At 37.4% G+C, this 17876-nt stretch overlaps 2 protein-coding genes across 8 annotated transcripts in view; one reads left to right on the top strand and one right to left on the bottom strand.

Moving 5' to 3' along the window:
* Positions 1–17876, bottom strand: part of LOC106166268 (thyrotropin-releasing hormone-degrading ectoenzyme) — a 42207-nt gene that overhangs the window by 1049 nt on the left and 23282 nt on the right. For all 5 annotated transcript variants that reach the window (XM_087018303.1, XM_087018301.1, XM_087018300.1 and 2 more), the window contains 8 exons: positions 16619–16707; positions 2743–2876; positions 2455–2510; positions 2047–2194; positions 1615–1688; positions 1135–1245; positions 491–634; positions 4–132 (listed from right to left, as the gene is read on the bottom strand). In XM_087018303.1, coding sequence (XP_086874429.1) covers positions 4–132; positions 491–634; positions 1135–1245; positions 1615–1688; positions 2047–2194; positions 2455–2510; positions 2743–2876; positions 16619–16707 — 885 coding nt within the window. The remainder of the gene's footprint in view (positions 1–3; positions 133–490; positions 635–1134; positions 1246–1614; positions 1689–2046; positions 2195–2454; positions 2511–2742; positions 2877–16618; positions 16708–17876) is intronic.
* On the top strand, positions 8777–15919 carry LOC106166277 (uncharacterized). Of its 3 annotated transcripts, none has more exons than XM_013544780.2 (2): positions 8777–9425; positions 14254–15919. In XM_013544780.2, exons 1-2 carry the CDS (start codon positions 9412–9414, stop codon positions 15275–15277), a joined length of 1038 nt encoding a protein of 345 aa, XP_013400234.1. In that variant the 5' UTR covers positions 8777–9411; the 3' UTR covers positions 15278–15919. The 3 variants fall into 3 exon arrangements, with proteins under 3 accessions (XP_013400234.1, XP_013400236.1, XP_013400235.1); XM_013544782.2 differs by lacking the exon at positions 8777–9425 and adding an exon at positions 10677–12211; XM_013544781.2 differs by lacking the exon at positions 8777–9425 and adding an exon at positions 10678–12286.

Genomic DNA, 17876 nt, shown 5'->3' with positions numbered 1-17876 from the left:
AACCTATTCCAATGTGCCTGAATCCAATCCCAGGCAAGTTTTCTGCCAAACGGACTACTCCCAACAGCCAGAATAACGTTACTGGAATCGCTAACAGGAAAAGTGCTGGCGTTTGTAGCATAACTAAGGTACCTTAAGTTAACAACAGAAACAAAGGTAAGTGACAGATATGTGAGACAACAGAAAGCCCAATCTACATGTAGAAACTATATTTTACAATAGATTCATGTTGGAATGGGTTCAAAAATTGATTAACGGTAAATGTGTTATATAATTTTTGTACAGTGTATGTTAACGATGCACACTGGGATGGAATGAAGGGCGGGTCTCTCTCTCTCTCTCTCTCTCTCTCAAAAAAAAAAACAAAAAAACATGATAATATGAAATGTTTCCACAGCTCTTATAGATCTTTCCACTGTATATTGTCATTTCATGCTTTAAAATATCCAAAGGACCCAAAAGAAATGTTGCTATACGTTTGAAAACCTACCTACTCAGTACCCATAATTCCTTGCTACATGACAGCGCGCCCTCCATCTGATCCCTATGTAACCATAGGAGGTCCCAGTCACGTGGTGTACCGTCACGAATCGCTGTGCAATATGCGAATTCTTCAAATGTCTCCGGGAGGGGGCTAGAATGATCAATATTAGCATCGTATACATTGATGTGGATTTAAAGCTTTGATCCGCTGACTGAAAAGACGTTCGCTGAAACGTCTTGATAGGATCTAAAATAACAAAGATTCAACTTACTGAAACAGATTGAATATTCGCTTGGTAAAAATATATTATGTCTATATAAAAAGTCGCAAGGACGCAAAGCGTTGGACGCTATTAAATAGGATAAGGTAACTGTAGTGTTTCTCTCTCTCTCTCTATCTATCTCTCTGTGTTTTGTAACGAATATATACAGTTATATAGGATAGATATATGACCTTTACGCGACTCCTATCTAAACAAACCTCTCCACTGTATGAAACCTGATGAAAAACTTCTAAAAGTCGCCTTTACTATCTTAAAGACTTTTTCCTGGAAAACAAACACAATTATCTTTTTGTTTTATTTTTATAACATAAATGACGCACTAATCTAATAACAATGGACAAAATAAAGAGAATGGCTGCAATCTTACCTCTGGTCCGCTGAAGCGTTGACGAATCCCCTGAAGGAAACCATGGCTCTGTTGGCGCAGTCTTTATTACCGAAGTAACACGAGTTTTCGAGCACCATGATTCTCAACAACCTTTCAAAGACAATTTCTAGGAATTAATCAGATAATTGATCAATACGTGTATTACTGGTATGCAAAAAGGTACGTCCAGTAATATTACGATGAACAGTAGCTACTGTGTCAACAATGATACATTTATAAAAATACATGTTGTTTTTGGCAGGTTCCATGTTAATTCACCGTATAGATCTTGATAAAAATAGAAGTATATATATTGATGCACCTTGAAAGATCTACATTATAATTGTTAAATAAAGATATAAGCATATTTAACAACTATAATGTAGATCTTTCAAGGTGCATCAATATATATACTTCTGTTTTTGGCAGGTTCAACGCATGTGTTAACTGATATGACAATTGCAATCGTAAGAAAAGTACCTTTTTGGGTAATCACCAACATCTTTCCATTCCAGTTCATTGTAAAATGGCAATAGGAGACCGTGAATATATTTCTGAAATAGGTAAAACGGACATGTCATTTTATGAATCACAACTGATATACATGTACAAATGCGAAATGTTGCGGTTCTTAGTTTTTTAACAGTATTCAGCTTTTGAAGGTGGGAGACTTTGGTAAGATGTAAGACTTTTCACTTCCACCTGAGTACCAGAAAAGATTGGGTACGGTTCTTATCTTTGGCTTCACTACTGCACATCTATTCATATTATGTTCTCTAGTGCAACACGAAAAATCTGGTTGCATATTGGTATGTGTACGTTAACATGGGATTCATTAACATAAGTGCAAGGAAACATTGGATTGAAAACAAATAAAGAACAACATTAAAATAAATAAATAAATAAATATACCCGGAATTCCACATAAAATGCAGTTCGTGCGATGATTTTGTCTATTAAACGAAATATTTTTATGGCCGTCTGCCATGGTCCCAACTCTCGTTCCCGCGAGAGGTACTCGGTGAGCCTTAATGCAGTGGTAGCAGGTAGCATCCCAGATCTGAAACGGTGTATATTGTGTTCAACTTGATAAAGATTACTAATCTTATAATGCACTTTAAGGAGAAATGATGCCTGAAGGTGTTATAATAACAGAGATGTAGTTAAAACGCTTATGAAATATTCAGTGAATATATATAATTTTCTTCCAATCACACTCATTGCAGCAGTTACGGTATATCCCCTGTCGTTAATCTATCCCGATACTTTACACGCAGCAGCTGGTTTAAAAAGTTTTTAGAATGATTTAACTGCCTTTACCTAGCAAGGTTAAATGCATCGTCTATTAGTTGAGCGCGAATTTCCGGGGCGATAACCTATGAACCAAGAGAAAGGTCAAGTTCTTTAAAACAAGCTTATCAAACACAGAACAACAATGACATTTGCGAATTACCTGGGCTAAACTCAGCTTTATCATCAATGTCTCTGAGAAAATTTCTCTGAGAGAAAAAGTGTCTCAAAAAACCTATAAGAACGACATATATACTGAAATCTTTAAAAAATCCAGGTCCCAGTTATGAGGAGATAAGCAAGGCCACATATACTAACCGTGTGATTTCTATTCAGCAAATCGATAATAAGCCCCCAGTTCCTGGAATCATAGTTGACTCTATAGAAACCAGGTTCCCCTACATTTCCCAGCAGCAAGGAATCTTTTACCAACGGAATCCCGGCGATTTCCACTGCAATGGAAAACAGAGGCATATGTACATGTATAAAGATAAAGAGTACATTATACTTAGGCCTACAGTAATACTTCTTTCTGTCTACAAAATTCGGTAGCCAAGAGTTGAATGCCCGTAATATTTTTATGAAGCAGAAGACAGTAGGGAGGAAGTGATCCTCTTTAGGTTAAGCAGGTAGATTGATACTTACCGAAGTTCATATAAACAGTATATACGGAAAGGTGGTTCAGTTGATATGTTAACTACTGTGATATACCGGTGTGTGTGTGTGTGTGTGTGTGTGTGTGTGTCGGGGAAGGGGGCAATGCCCAACAGCAATTACGCAATAGTAATTGTCTTACGTCAACAATACTTATTGATTTAAACCTTTCCCCAACTCTTTGTGGCATATGATGCGTCTTAATCATTGAAAAAGAGGATAAATTCTATACAAAAATAGCAAAATTCTAGAGAATAGACGCTTAATTGTTCTATACGGATAATTAACGAGCGCGAGCCTACAGTCCGTGACCAAGGCAGCAACGGGCACATTGATCAAGGAACCGACACAGGAACTCCTTTTGTTAAAGTGTCTTGTCATATAAACTGATCCGTTATTCTGTCAAACTAAGGTAGTATTTCTATGAGTGCGTTTACAATGCAACTACTGTACTAAATGTAGGAAGTTCCAATTAACTCCGCGGGGACTCTTGCTGAATGCAATCAGATTAATATATTTTTTTTACTTGTCTTGCTACTTAAAATAACGGTCTTTTATCAATGCTGTAAAAGAGATAATTTCTGCATTTTTCTTCCTTGAACAGAATTGCATTGTATCGTAGCATATATTTTACCAAAGTAAGTACAATTTTAAATGAAAAAACATCAGCAGGAAATGATATTTCGGTCAAATCACATTACTTTTTCACAAATCACTGTGTTGAATAAGGCGGCAGCTGAAATGTATCTAATAGAGAAGCAGCTAATGTTCATAGTCGGCACCGAATAAACTTGTTTCTTAAAAAATACCGTCTCACATTTGCATTTGCTACTGTACCCAAGCTGACGTCAATCTAAAATCTTTGCAACTAGCGGCTATAATGTACCAAAGCAATTCACTTGCTTTGAGATAGTATCGAAACCAGTTCCACGACCAAGCATTTCACCTTTTCAAGACAGATAAAAGATAACAAGCTCTTGAGGTAAGATGCAACACGCAAACAGGTGACATTCACTTAACTATCTCATTAAAAACAAGATACAGAATTATTGTTGTTTTTTCCTGGAGCTAATAACACCTTCGTCGTAGTGGCGTACCACCTGGGCGACCGCAGCTGGAGAAAACATCAAAGAAAAGTAGCAGCCGCACTGGTAGAACTTGAACTGCCGCTAATTGGAAGCAATTCATCATTGCGAAGCCAGGCGAAAGCTCGAATTTGAATTAAATTTTGTGGCATTCATGTTAGTTTGGGCAGGCATGTAGTAGTATCACTGTTAGGTAACGTAATGTTGGCACAAAGTAACCTAGACAAGGGGAAATATGAATCCAGATTGCAAAGGCTTGAACGTGCTTAAGTCTGTGTCGTGAAATGGTTTCGCGCAAAAAACGTATATCTGCAAGTAAATGACATTATCCAAATAGATAACAGAAATGGGCAGTTACCCCGTCATCCATCGTGAACACAACATCCTTGGCTGAAGTCAATACTGGCAAAAACAATTTTTTTCACCGGAGATTACATGGGTATTAAAAAGCGGAACCAGTACGAGTTTTTTCTCTTTGAGAGGAGAATATATAAAGCGCATTCGATAGAACATGCTACAATACGTGTTCAGAGCATCTCGTATTCTGTTAACCGGACGGTTTTTTCAAATATTTGCATTTTGAAACTATAAAGATCTAAATAGCCAGTTAAGTTTCCCGAAATTATATCTAACACGAATTATAAAATAAATAAATGCTAGTTTATCATTATTGGAAACATTTGTCAGATATGCACAATGGAAACATGTCCTTTTTTTCTTACATAAACTCTCGATGGATTTTATATAAACGTTGGCATATCTTATCTAAAATGTGTTTTTTTTTCAAAAAAGAAAAAAGATCGTGACTGTCCATTCACTTTCGTCTTGTGTGCATCACTAATTTGTTTATTGACTTAATGTTGGTTATCTTTGGTGACAAAATGCTCAGTGTTCACCATTAGTTTAAATATGTTCATTGCCGATAAACTTCCGCCCAAAGAAAGCTACACGTACGTGCACCAATGTACAGTATGTAGCAGGACACACTCTGGTATATACATGTATGTAAAAAAGAAGAGCATCACGGCTCCGTAATTTACTGTGCTTTCGTGTGGGTTGGGCCCAACCCATTCTTGAACCATATTTCTCTATGCTTCCTTAATGTGTTATAAGACCAGCAGGCATATTGTGCATTATTATTCAATTATACACGAAACCCGAATTCCGGCATTCATATTACGAAACAGTGGAGTGTACCTCAGTAAACTTAATATATGTGACTAATAAGACCCGTTCCTTGTAATATAAAATGGGCCACCTGTTAACTGGATGTTTATATCCTTTTCCCCCCGCTCTTGTGATTCTATTACTGCACTATGGTGAAAAGAAAAGAAAAGAAAAAAAATTCCTTGCAGACCAGTTTTACCGAACACGTCAGAGTGCCCGTGATTTATTTATTATATCAAAATCAGATAACTGTCGCCTTATAGAACAAATTACCCACAATAAAACAAGATCCAATTCATCAGAGTTGCCAATGCTTGAAGTTCGTGTCTGAAAGAGCAGTAATAATTCAATCTAATCCCTTATTTTCGAAAGGTTGTCACGTCAATTATTGAGTACGGCACGTGTCGAAATGGGCACATACACTGCATCCAATGAGGATTCGACGGGTAATGGATATAAATAGATTTTTCATTGCCTATGAAATGCTCATAATGGGTTGCACATTTCCGACAAATACTCATCATTGATTGCACATTTGTTTGTTAGAGGATGGGCAAATTGTTCTGTTGTCTTTCAAAAGAATATACCACCCTTGTGTGAAGGTTACATATTTAGCTTGGAGTAAAAATCGATTTGTTTGAGGGTAACATTTTCGTTTTATGGTGCCGTGAAATAGTAATGCCATTTTTCAAGCAACAATAATACATACAAGTAGAATTGTAAAGGAGTGATCTTAGTTCTCGACCATCATGTAAGGGAACCTTAAACAAATTTTCAGGTGGCAAGAGGTCTCTTCATTATTTGTTTCGATATCAAATCATCTGTAAAAGAAAAGAAATGTCATCGGTAAACGGGTCACTTTTTCTCAATTTCTGGCAATAACCCCTTTCAGAAATAACGAGGAATACAAACATCACCTTTGTTGTAAAAAATGAAAGAGAAAAAAGCCCCATTAAGGGTACAACAAGTATTAGGGTTAACGTGAATGTACAGACAAGTTTTGTTCATACATGTATAAAAGGCTATATGGTACTCGAGTGTATGATATCTTCCTTCATTCTTGATGTAAAAATTGGACCATGACTACTACCTAAAATCACGTATGCCAACTACTATTATTCATAACCTCCAACAGTTTGCTGCATTCCCATACCATTACCCATACAATTAGCCATTTTTAACTGTAAAAGCACATGTAGAAGGATAATGAAGATATGAAATTTGGAACATCTCATAGCGAGTATGGATTCCACAGCTGTCTGGAATAACTGGAAGGTAAATGGTTCTGTTTAACTCGTATAAGAAATACATCCTGTCGTTTTGACACCGGGGTTAATACATACAGCTTCACAATTGTTTATCGATAAAGGTTAATTTTTAACAATTCCCAACAGATAAATCACTGATGGTTCTCAATCCCTTAAACGGTTTTTAAAGAAAAAAAGGAGATCGTTGGTGCACGATAGAGCTACGCAATCGCATCTAAAAGTCAGATGATATTGGCATAGGATCAAGTGTCTGAGAAGTGTCTTATTTCCCAAGCTTTTGACTTTGGATTTGGGATTCTGAGCAGATTATGTGATAGTAATATACATCTCTTTTAGAATCCATGCTGAGGGCCATATACGTAAATGGAGGGCCGCAATAAATCAGACGTTTTCCTACAGTGCATAAAGGTGGTTCTGCCAGGAAAAAAAGAATGGCATTTTGATTCTTTACTGAAATTAGGGACAGCAAATTGGGTGAAAATCAACTGATTGTTTTTGATTTACGGTTACTATGTGGGTGTTTTCCCTGGCAAAATAAACCGTTTCAGCACCAGAAGATACAAAAGTCATTTACAAACCGCTAAAATTGGATGCCAGGCATTTCCCAGTGGAGAAAGAACCAAACTGGACTGATTGGGAGGTGCACGTGTTTCTCAGTTCAAAAAAGTTCCTCGCCGCTCTCCATGATAATTATATTGCCCTGTTGCATCGAAAAGTATTTTAAGTACTTTGGATAGCTACATGGAATGTAGTAGATAGATTGAAACGTTATCAATAAGGGACTGATATAAAGAAAAGAAAACGCTGTTTTACTCGCGTATATAAGAATACAATTGACTGGCAGGCAGTGCAGTTTATTAGCTCCATTGAAACAGAGGTTCCAATCTGAGTTATGATGACCCGAGGTTACAGTTTTCAATATACAGGAATGGGGTTAATTGAAAAGAACCGCTCAAAACAGGCAGCAGTGGGTCACAAATCTGAATAAATCACTGCGAGATAGATTGTAGTGAATAGTGACGACAAATACGTTATATTGTGTCTGCATAACTTTCATTATGATTTAGTAAATAGAATATTTTATCTAAATATATAGATAAGATGAACACCATTGGGACAGTTGGCGAATACCTCGCACAGGATTTTTAAATCAAATTTTCATATAATTAGTCAGAGTGCCTGCTTGGGTGACCGAATTGGAAAATCAAGCCCCTGCAGAAAAAGCGTACCCCAGTGATTGGATATATTCCCTGCAAATGCACGTAGAACTTCCCCTAACAGCCAGACATACATGTCTGCCAAAGTGGGTGCCGTTTCGAGCATTTTCAAGAATTCAATCTCTCGCCAAGCGAGTCTTGTTTTTACTGCAAATTCTTGTTAAATAAACAACCCGTGTACAACGAAATTCAATTAACAAATTGAAATTCCTGAAAGCAACTGGATGAAAATGAACCCTTCCTGTTTTTGTCAGAGATAAAATCGATTTCTAATTTAACTTCTATACAAAGCAGTAACGACTGATTCCTGGTAAAGCACCTGTGTAGAGAGATTGATGTAAGCTCAGATTAACATGTTTTGTTAAGTTTTCAAGTAAAATAGGTAGACCAGATTCAGGATCGCTAGCGTGTAAAGTATATTAAAAATAATAATAGAGAATTATAAATTAAAATTCAAAGACACGTTTCCTTACAGTCGACTGTATGCGAGTCTCTCGTACACTACAATCATTTTGTTAATTGACTGTATAGTCTGATGACTTTATATACAATCCGCCTGACGTCACTAGGACATTGACCGCTCATGATATCGAAATCATGAGTATCGAAAGCAGTCCACTTTACTTCTATTACACGGAGATTTGATAAAATTGCTAGATTGTTCATAATTATAATTTCGGTGTCAGTATCCGCCAGACGTGTCATGGCGTTTACGCCCAATCAACAGGACGGGTACCAAATTCGTTTGGCTTGAAAAGGTTAAGCTAACTAAAGCTTAAATCTGATGATATAACGGAGCGCCTAACCCTTACCCTAATAAAACACCAAAAGATCTGTGATCCTATACATAAGTCTTACCATTGGAATACTAAAAGTCGTATTAGGTGCTCCTTTACACGTGTTACAGGAATGTTACACGTGTTCGTGTTACACATTTTGGTATACATCTGGTATATGTAGTATCAGATTATATGCAGCTTGACGAACATGTGTTCAACATAAAAAAACAACAAAAAACAAACAGCGTTCTCGTCATTTATCACAAGAGCGAGTGAGACAACCAAAACGTCTGGGCATTGATCGATTGGCACTACAATACTTCCATAGGCCAGCCTTGAACTGGCTCAGGTGAGAAATCCCCCCGAATTGTTTTTGCTGGCAGTAGACATTTACTCTCTCTTGGCCTCGCGAGTGCTCCTGATTGAGCTGAGGCACAGTGAGCATAGTGACTGGTGCATCCCCGCTGGCAACACACACTACAGCACTCACCTTCCGATCCCATCAGGTGCGCCGTGCCATCTTCAATTAGTGAAACAAGGGGCGCAGTGTACAGCGCATTAACAAGTTTTATGCACAAGTAAACAGCATTTCATCGCAGGTGAATTGTAAGATATACACACCAGTGGTACAATTGATGTACTGTTTTACCTGCGCTATAAAAACATCGAAGCACAGATTTGAAGTGTACTTTCTCAATTTTTTAAACAAAGGAACCTGGATGCGACCGGAAGCTACACGCTGGCTTTCCCGACCTGTGTCACCACACCTGCCGTGTACCATGTCCAGGAAGGAAAGGTAGCCGTGGTATGACACATCATGACAGCTGCGAAGTAAGTACCTGAAAGTGGTGGGCGCCACAGTGGGCATTACGCAAATTGACTACTTTTGTTTCCAATTGTTTTCTATTTGAAGCACAAATCAAATCTGAATCGTGTAAAATAGCAGAAGCAAATGCGACAAACATCTCTTTGTTTGCAAAATGCATCAAATGCATTGTTCATTTTTGAGCGATGCTCATTTTAAATAAATTAAACGGGTACACTTTGCCGAGAAATTCTGACTGGTAGATTCCCTATTTTAATATGAGTAATGATAACGCAGGGTATAAGGGGGAAGAATGCATTTGGTATTGGAATTAAAATAAATATTGATCTTTGGGCTTCTTTAAACTGGATGGGCTTTATTCAGAAAATACTTCGTCAGAGCACTTCATTAAGCGTATTGGCGTTATCATTCCCTGCAGGCCTTATAAATTAAAACCAAAAACCAATTAAGCGCATAAAATTAGTTATGCTATATAATTGGCTTCTTCGAACCATATCGCTGTCATTTGGAAAGGATATTGGACACTCACTCACGACATTTTAATAATACATCCAATTAAGTATACTTTAGGAAGTGTCCCTATATGACCTTAACAGTTAGACGACACACAAAAGCAATGTCCTTTTTACAAGTATTACATTTATGGGAATAAAGCATTTATCTATTTGAGGTAACAGGCGGTAAAATAACGTTAGGATAGGGGTGAGACGCTCGCATCTTTGACTTAGATAACAGTACTGGGAACGAAAGGGCTGCGCGTTTCTCGGGTCCTCACCCCATCGGACTGAGTTAGTTACAGTAGAAGCTGCGGAAAGGATACGTCTTTTCACTTTAATGCAATTCATTATCGTGGAAATTGATGCAACCCAAATGGTACAAATGTAATGGTTTAAACTAGAACCATTTGTCTTGTGCGATGCTATATCTTCCACTAGGGATATTTAGACTAACTACAGACCGATAAACTAAATTAAGTAACGAATACCTTTCTACTGATTCATGGTATTAATTGGGTTGATTAAATCATTGGGTGTATACTTTTCTTTTTAATAGCACAATTAAGATTCTAAAGAATATGTTAATGAATTTTTTCATGGTTCAAATTTGGCTCATTAAGATGGTTATTAATTAAAACACGGCAATTTGAAAGTGAATTAAGCGCGACTGGTGCTTTGCGCAAATTTTGTGTTGAACCCCGTAGCAAAAAAAAAAAGTATACACGTTTCTTCTCATTTTGCCGAATACAAAGAAGATCGCTCAAGTGCCTATAGCTGTCAACACTGAAATTGGACAGTATTCACACTTTGAACTAGAAAGACGGGATTTGTTCAACTAGTCATTGCCATTGACCGAAATACAGATAAAAGTGATCATCCAAAGTGCTTCTTTTCCGTCATATGTATCTGTGAATTAAGACGTTTTCTATTCTCAGAAGGAGTGGAGTCGGCACCTTACGTTGTTACGCCTCAATCCAATTCCAATCTGAATTCCCATGAAAGCAAAATCTATCCTGGAATGAAATTCTCCAAAAGCGATAGCATAGTAAGTGTGCGATCAGAGAGTCGGGATATTGTACCATGCCCTAGAGGAGAGGAATCTATCTCTCGTGTTAACCCATTCAACAGCGCCAGGAGACCTACCACTCCGTGCCAGATTCTGGAATAATACCATCCTCTTCAGCTTAATTTTTAAAGTGTTAAGTGAATGGAGGACCCTATGAAAAGGATATCGTCATTATACAGCATACAGAGAGGACAAACCAAAGAGTCTAAAATATCATAACAACAAAGCTGAGCTGGTATGTGGTACACGAATGAGTACAAGAAAGGGAAACTGGGCAGTTGTGCATTTGGATTTGTTTCAAATTTTGGTCCATGCTAATAGATATAGGCTCCACAGTACGTAGCGATACACACGTTGTCGCACCTGTTCTAAAATCGCAGTGCGATGTTTACCCTGAAACTTTCCATTTAGGCCAGAGAAAACACTTCACAATATACTGATTAATCAGATTTAGAGGGCTAAGGCCACTTAAAGGATATATTTTCCTAGAAATGACACAAATAAGGGTTTTTAGAAATGAAAACGAAGAACAGGTGGCCATTTTCGTACAATCGTACGTATGACAGGTGACTGTCACAGGAAAAAAAAAACGCCTGGAGAAGATGAGCACTCACTGCGTCCAATCGCCAATTCAGTTATTATTCCAATAATCTTCAGGGCCAGTAGTACCACGGGAGTTGGGGAGAATTCTTGATGTCCTGACAACTTAATTTGGTGGACATTCGCGCCACATGATATTAACCCCAAAGTTAGTGGAACAGTTACTGTCCTGTAGCATTCACCATTCGTGATTTGGCTTAGCTGACGTACGGCTGAGATCATTCGGGGAAAAGTAAATATAAAAAAGCAAATTAATTGGAGCAACCATCGATTTTTCATTAAGATTTGATTCGGAGCCAGATTGGAGCTTCACGCTGCAGTTACCTTGGCGCCGGTTAAAGACGAGCATGAAGCTGTGCTTCGCTCGAGTGATTTACATAAATTAAAACATTGTGGATCGGGCTTGGCACGGAGCGTGGAAAACAAGGTGCAAGACATTGGAACGAAAAAGATAACAGACATTCTGTTCAGCTTCTGTGTGGTTTCAGAAATTGTGAACAGGCCTGTGTGCAGACCAAGCGAGAGGCACCGTTTACACAGTAGGAGAATCCACATGTTGGGTTTTTAGGTGTGATGATTCTGTTTTATGTGATCAACGATAAAAACTACGCCTATGGATTCTAGATCTGTAAGTTATGCCAAATAGCTCAAGGAGTCCCATTCCATAGAAAACCTGTTAAAATAGCAAAACTCAAACAGAAAGGTAAGCTTCCAAGTTAAAAACAGAATAAGATTTTGTAAAAACGCATAATAAACGATTAACAACCACCATATTGATGATTATTTGTAAGAATGGCAAAAATGGATAAAAAAAAAAGATAAAAAATAAAAGCAACGTTGTTTTTAAGGTCATTGCAGAGGAAGCCATATTTTATAGCAACGAGCACTGCGTCTGAATGTGTCGATTTCCAATTGAATTAACAAGTTATTCATTGAAAAAAGCTCACTGAAAAAGTTCACTTTTTTCACGTGCATCTGTGGAATCTTTCAGCAAATTAAGCTTATACTGGCTTAATTTATCTGCTTCAATGTTACGTCCTAATTAACTATGCTTGCTTTCAAAGGAAGCTTGCGATTCAATTTTCCAAATGGGGAATCAGAAAGGAGATTTACCCTTTAAATAACAATGTAATTTACCAATTTATATGAACCGTCACATGCTTCCGCCATTAAAACCTAATATTCCTGTGTTGGGTGCTTTTTACACTTTGTTTTATAGCCCGTTAAATGTGCTGACATGGAAAACCAACTAGTCATAACTTTTTTCTAAATTGACATTTAAAAATATTTTCAAAACGCCTTGTTTTTGAGAGTTTATGTCATCGACAGGAATTTCCTAACACTTATTACGCCTGTCTCCTCCCCCCTCTTGTGTTTTCCAAGAATTTACAACAAGTCTCATTAAGACAATTTCCTCTCTCAATACAACCTTACTTGGTCTAGTATTTCGTGGCATTTTGGAAAAATTAATAAATAGCTATAGAGATTTATACCACTAAGAGGCGTTACCAAGCATTGGGATGTTATCTGCTCGACCACAGAGCCGACAAACCAAATTAAATACCACACCCATGATAAAATTATCCAACACGGCTTTAAATTATAATCAGTGTCGACGATCCAGTGTGTCATATTTATTGATCATGCCAAAGAAAAATTGCAACTCATTGACTAACCGTATATACCGTATTGAATCCAATGTTTTTTTTATTTCTATTCGTTTTACGTAAGAGCACGGGTGAAAAAAAGGCATATCATGTTGATCAAAATGAGGAGTGTAGTGTTTACCCAGACATTAACTGAAATGACTCTCTAACTCTTGTCAAACCACTTCATTATGCAGTTATTGGGGTTTGAAGGTAAAACGTAAAAAAAAAAAAGAAAAAAAAAAAAAAAACATGACAATACAGACGTTGGCGTGATAACATTTAGTAAAAGAGGTTGCTGAAATCCAAACAAATATAACATGTATTTGCAACGTTTTTGTTCCTATGTATATGACAACTATTCATGTGTATCCGGCCCGAAAAAATTTATATGTAACTTAATTTCAAAGTGAAAATTGTCGGTGGTTTTTAATTACTTAAAAAAATTAAAATGGCAAATTTATTTTGATTATTGATATCTATCAGTATTCTAATCCTTAAAATACGTAATCTTTTTAAACTTCGCCTCATAGGTTGCCATGTTTATTAAAAAAATTATCGTTTAAACAAATAAAAAAGATTACGTCTTCACTAACAACGTGATTGCAAAACAACACAGTTTCGGTAGTTCGAATCGCACATTTAATCTGTACTAATAATAATTCAAATAAATCTAATACAGAGCGCCGATAAGCCATCTAGCCATTTGAGATGAACACGTCTAGCCATGAGATATTATGCCAGTGGTGCGCAACATTATGTACTGTACTCAATATGAAACAAAATGTTCAGTTGTAAAGTGTAACTGATATGATTGTAATATGATTGTCTACTTCAGGAGGCTCAAATGACAAACCATTGAATACCCCGTCATTAGCATTATATTCCATAATAATTTTAGTTTCAGAAAGGGATTTTTTTTGCGCGGCCAACAGCAATATCTTGCCCTGTGAAGGACAGTTCGTCTTTTTTGTACGATAATATAAATTGTATGCTTTGATCTTCTGACCATGAATTCTCTCAGTTCTAGCATGGAAATGGAACCGACGGGCACCAACGTGACGGCCAACTACTGCCTTGCATATGGTTCTCCCTGTTGGTGCAACGCCATGTATTCCTTGACGTGCGTGGGATCAATAGGGAACATTCTGACAGGGGCCGTGATCCTGCAGACCCCAGAGCTTCGAAACAAACCCCTCTTCGTCTACTTGACGTGCCTGGCCACTGTTGACCAAATGATCTTAATACTGCTCTCTCTTGGGTGCCTGCCGTTTAGGGATTTCCACCCAGTGACACAGTGTGTGTTAAAAATCTCGATTTTATGGTTGAATGATATTATGAATTATGTCGAGATGGGGATAATATTCTTGTTGACGATAGAACGGTTCTTTTTGATCACCAATCCTCTGAGAATACGCCATCTCTGTACGCAGAGGAGGGCATTACGCAACGTCCTCGTGATAACCGTGGTGATTGCCATGTTGACGGCTGTTAGGATTTTCGCTATTGAGGAATGTCAAACGTTCTTCCCCGGCAATGTGCCCAAACTGAAAGTGATCATTTTCACAACCTACTGCAGCTTTCATAATTTGGTCTCCCTGAGCGTGCTGACCATCAGCATCTTAATCATTTACAAACTTCACCAACACAGAAACATCGAGCGGTCCATGAGGAGCACAGCCATAAAGCACCAGACGGACGTCCTCCTACTGGCGACCGCACTCATGTTTGTGCTGCTAAACTGGCCGTTACACGTCAATGACGTCATCATGGCGTATGAGTGGTTGTCGGCCAATGACGTAACGCTATCCAAAGACCCGGAAGTACGAGAAATTCTCTTCATAATCAGCAAAGTGAATAACTGTATTAATTTTTATATGTATACTTTGACGGGACATATGTTCCGAGACGGCCTGAAGCAGCTAATGCAGCGTGGGTCAAGTAAGGAGAGAAGGAAAAGCTCCCAGTACTATATTGGGCTTCGGATGGACATGTTAGAGGTAGAGCACTCAGCAAGTACACGTAGCACGAGTGGTTTGAGCTGCTGAAGTGCTCATCGAATAATAACTTTGCATGGCGATTACGGCATGATATATGGGATCATATTAGATACGTTCAAATAGTTATGACACTTATATCAAACAAACGTTGTCAAGTAGGCCCCTTTTGGGTAACTAGAGAAATATCAGATTTATGTATCATAAAATGATACAAACTCTCCGATATCATATACCGGTGAGTCCGTTTATAGGATACCTGTTTTTTCTATGTGGATGTCATTCTAAGACCCGCTGTTGGTAGGAATACCAGGGAGTCTCAAGGATTTTCAAACATCCGTCGCAATTTCTTTTACTCCAAACACGACGTCCGTGAAATGTTTTCAACTATTCCTGAATGCGAGCATTCATAGGCGTACATGTATGTTTCACCCACGTTTTAAACATTGCTCCTTTTTGTTCGATATTAAAGAAGTGCGGTGTTGTTTTACCAGTTCAGTGTTTGATGTAATAAGTTGTATATAAACGAGTTTTTACATTATATGACCGTAATCTAGATCTAGATGTAAGAATTTGTATATAAGATTATCGTAAAATAGATGTTAACCTTCAGAGTTTATGTGAACTATACTTTCTACGTATGTGTACATAGAATTCTCTAAAGTATGTTGAAGTAAAAATGAAAGGCTGGAACCAGTCTTTGTTTTTAACTGAAAATGCATTGGTGCATGCAATAAGCAGTGATCTTTAATGCATACATATTAGCCGACGTGAAAATAACCTCGTCTTAACTCAAGACGGAGACAAACGATCGATAGGTCAAATACTAAAATTCCGCACTCACTTCCATAAATCCAAGGTCATCTGAAGAACTAAACACACACACAAAAGATTGTCGCAAAGTTTGAAATTCATATTTTCAGTTTGACACTGAAGTCAACCAGTGTCTGATCACACAGGCAAAACACATATCAAAACAATTTAATCTATCAGACCAAAAACAGAACACCTTTTTAAGGTGGGACTGTACTCGAATAAGGCTGAAAATCACGTTTCTATAGAGAAAATCAACAGTAAGTCTTGAATGAAAAATCCCCGAACTCCTTTTGTAGTACTTTGTTCAAGTGTTATAATACCATTCAAAGCATGTTTTTAGCTGTCTAGGTGCCTGAGAAAATCAGGAAACCGAAAATGATGTTTTTGCCCCCAAAATCCCAATATTACGTCACTGAACTTGGAGCTGTGTCTCAAGCATTATTACATGTTTTGAAAATACAATAAATGAATGCAAGAGGATAAAAGCTAAGGCCTTTAATTAAAGATAAAAACTCCAACCTGCAGTCCCACCTTAATCTCATGCATTTTTCGTGTGAATTGACCGTTTTAACTAACCATCTTCCAGCTTCATCCAAATAAAGTGAGTGTCGTGTTTTCCTTCCTTGGACACACTGAGTAAAGTCAATGGGACGTACCATCGATTCCTGAAAATGGATACCATGAGTAAAAAATTGAAAGACTCTTCAGCGTGATGATGAATATTTCATAATAAATAATTGTTTTCGTTGAACTCGTTTTAAAATGTGACACCCTTCTAAACATTTTTATTTATATCATTCGTCTAGCTGGCCATGCCATCACTAGTCGCCATTTCATGTTTGAATTAAAAGGCGCTATTCATTTGTTATTTTCTTTCTTACTTCCCAGTTTCTGAGAGATTTGTGAGATAAAAGGTTATTAATTGAGTTGAGATTCAATTTAGCATTCGTTGTTTTTAAACTCTAACGTGGAGTCCGTGTGAAATCAAATTTGATGATTTATCAGTTGTTTTTCTTTGTCTGAAATCAAAATTAGTCGAGTCTAACAGCCACGGGAGAATTTTTTAATAAACATTAGCAAGACTTCCACTTTAAAAAAAAAAGCACTTTCATTTCTCATCGGAAGCAAACACTGTTTTGCTGATAAGTGACTTAAAGAACACAATTATCTTCTTCTCAAACTTAAGCCTAGCACAAATCAAATAAATCGGTGCATTTACTGCATTCAAATGGGAGTTTGCCTGACTATTACCGGCATTATATTGCGGTTTAACTCCATCCCCAACATTTGGCAAATACTCAATAATACTGCTTGTCGACGGCACCTTATCCCGAGAGAAAATCATTTTGTTAATAAATCTGTACGATATATCATGAAGATGACATTCGACATTAAAATAAAAGCCCGTCAATAACAGGATTATTGGCAGTCGTCCAATGAGTCAATGAAAACGTTAGGCATTGGTTTGGAACTGAGTCAATGGCAACGCCACTGACAGCTATGCAAAGCCTATTGCCTACTAAAGATAGTACCATCGTCTTCTCCAAAAAAATTGCGTGTATTACAAATTGGTGGGATTTATGGGAGTTCATCGCCTCCAATGCTATGGAATGTCTTCAGCGACATTAGCTAATCAAATAATGTTTCCCTTGTTTTCGGGCCTAATGCTTACTTCAGCATGTTTAGAATCACTAGAAATGCAACAAAGAGGTTTTCAAATATTCTAAACGATGGGAAACATCTTAAAGTAATGTTTTCATACTGTTTCATTTGATTACTTTGGTTTTTCTGGGGAAATGGAGAGCAACAACGGCTTCTTTTCTAAAAAAAAAAG

Source organism: Lingula anatina, chromosome 7 (assembly GCF_051362555.1).
Source record: "Lingula anatina isolate TDL-2025a chromosome 7, LinAna3.0, whole genome shotgun sequence".
NCBI lineage: Eukaryota > Metazoa > Brachiopoda > Lingulata > Lingulida > Lingulidae > Lingula > Lingula anatina.
This window is presented reverse-complemented; position numbering and strand designations above follow the sequence as displayed.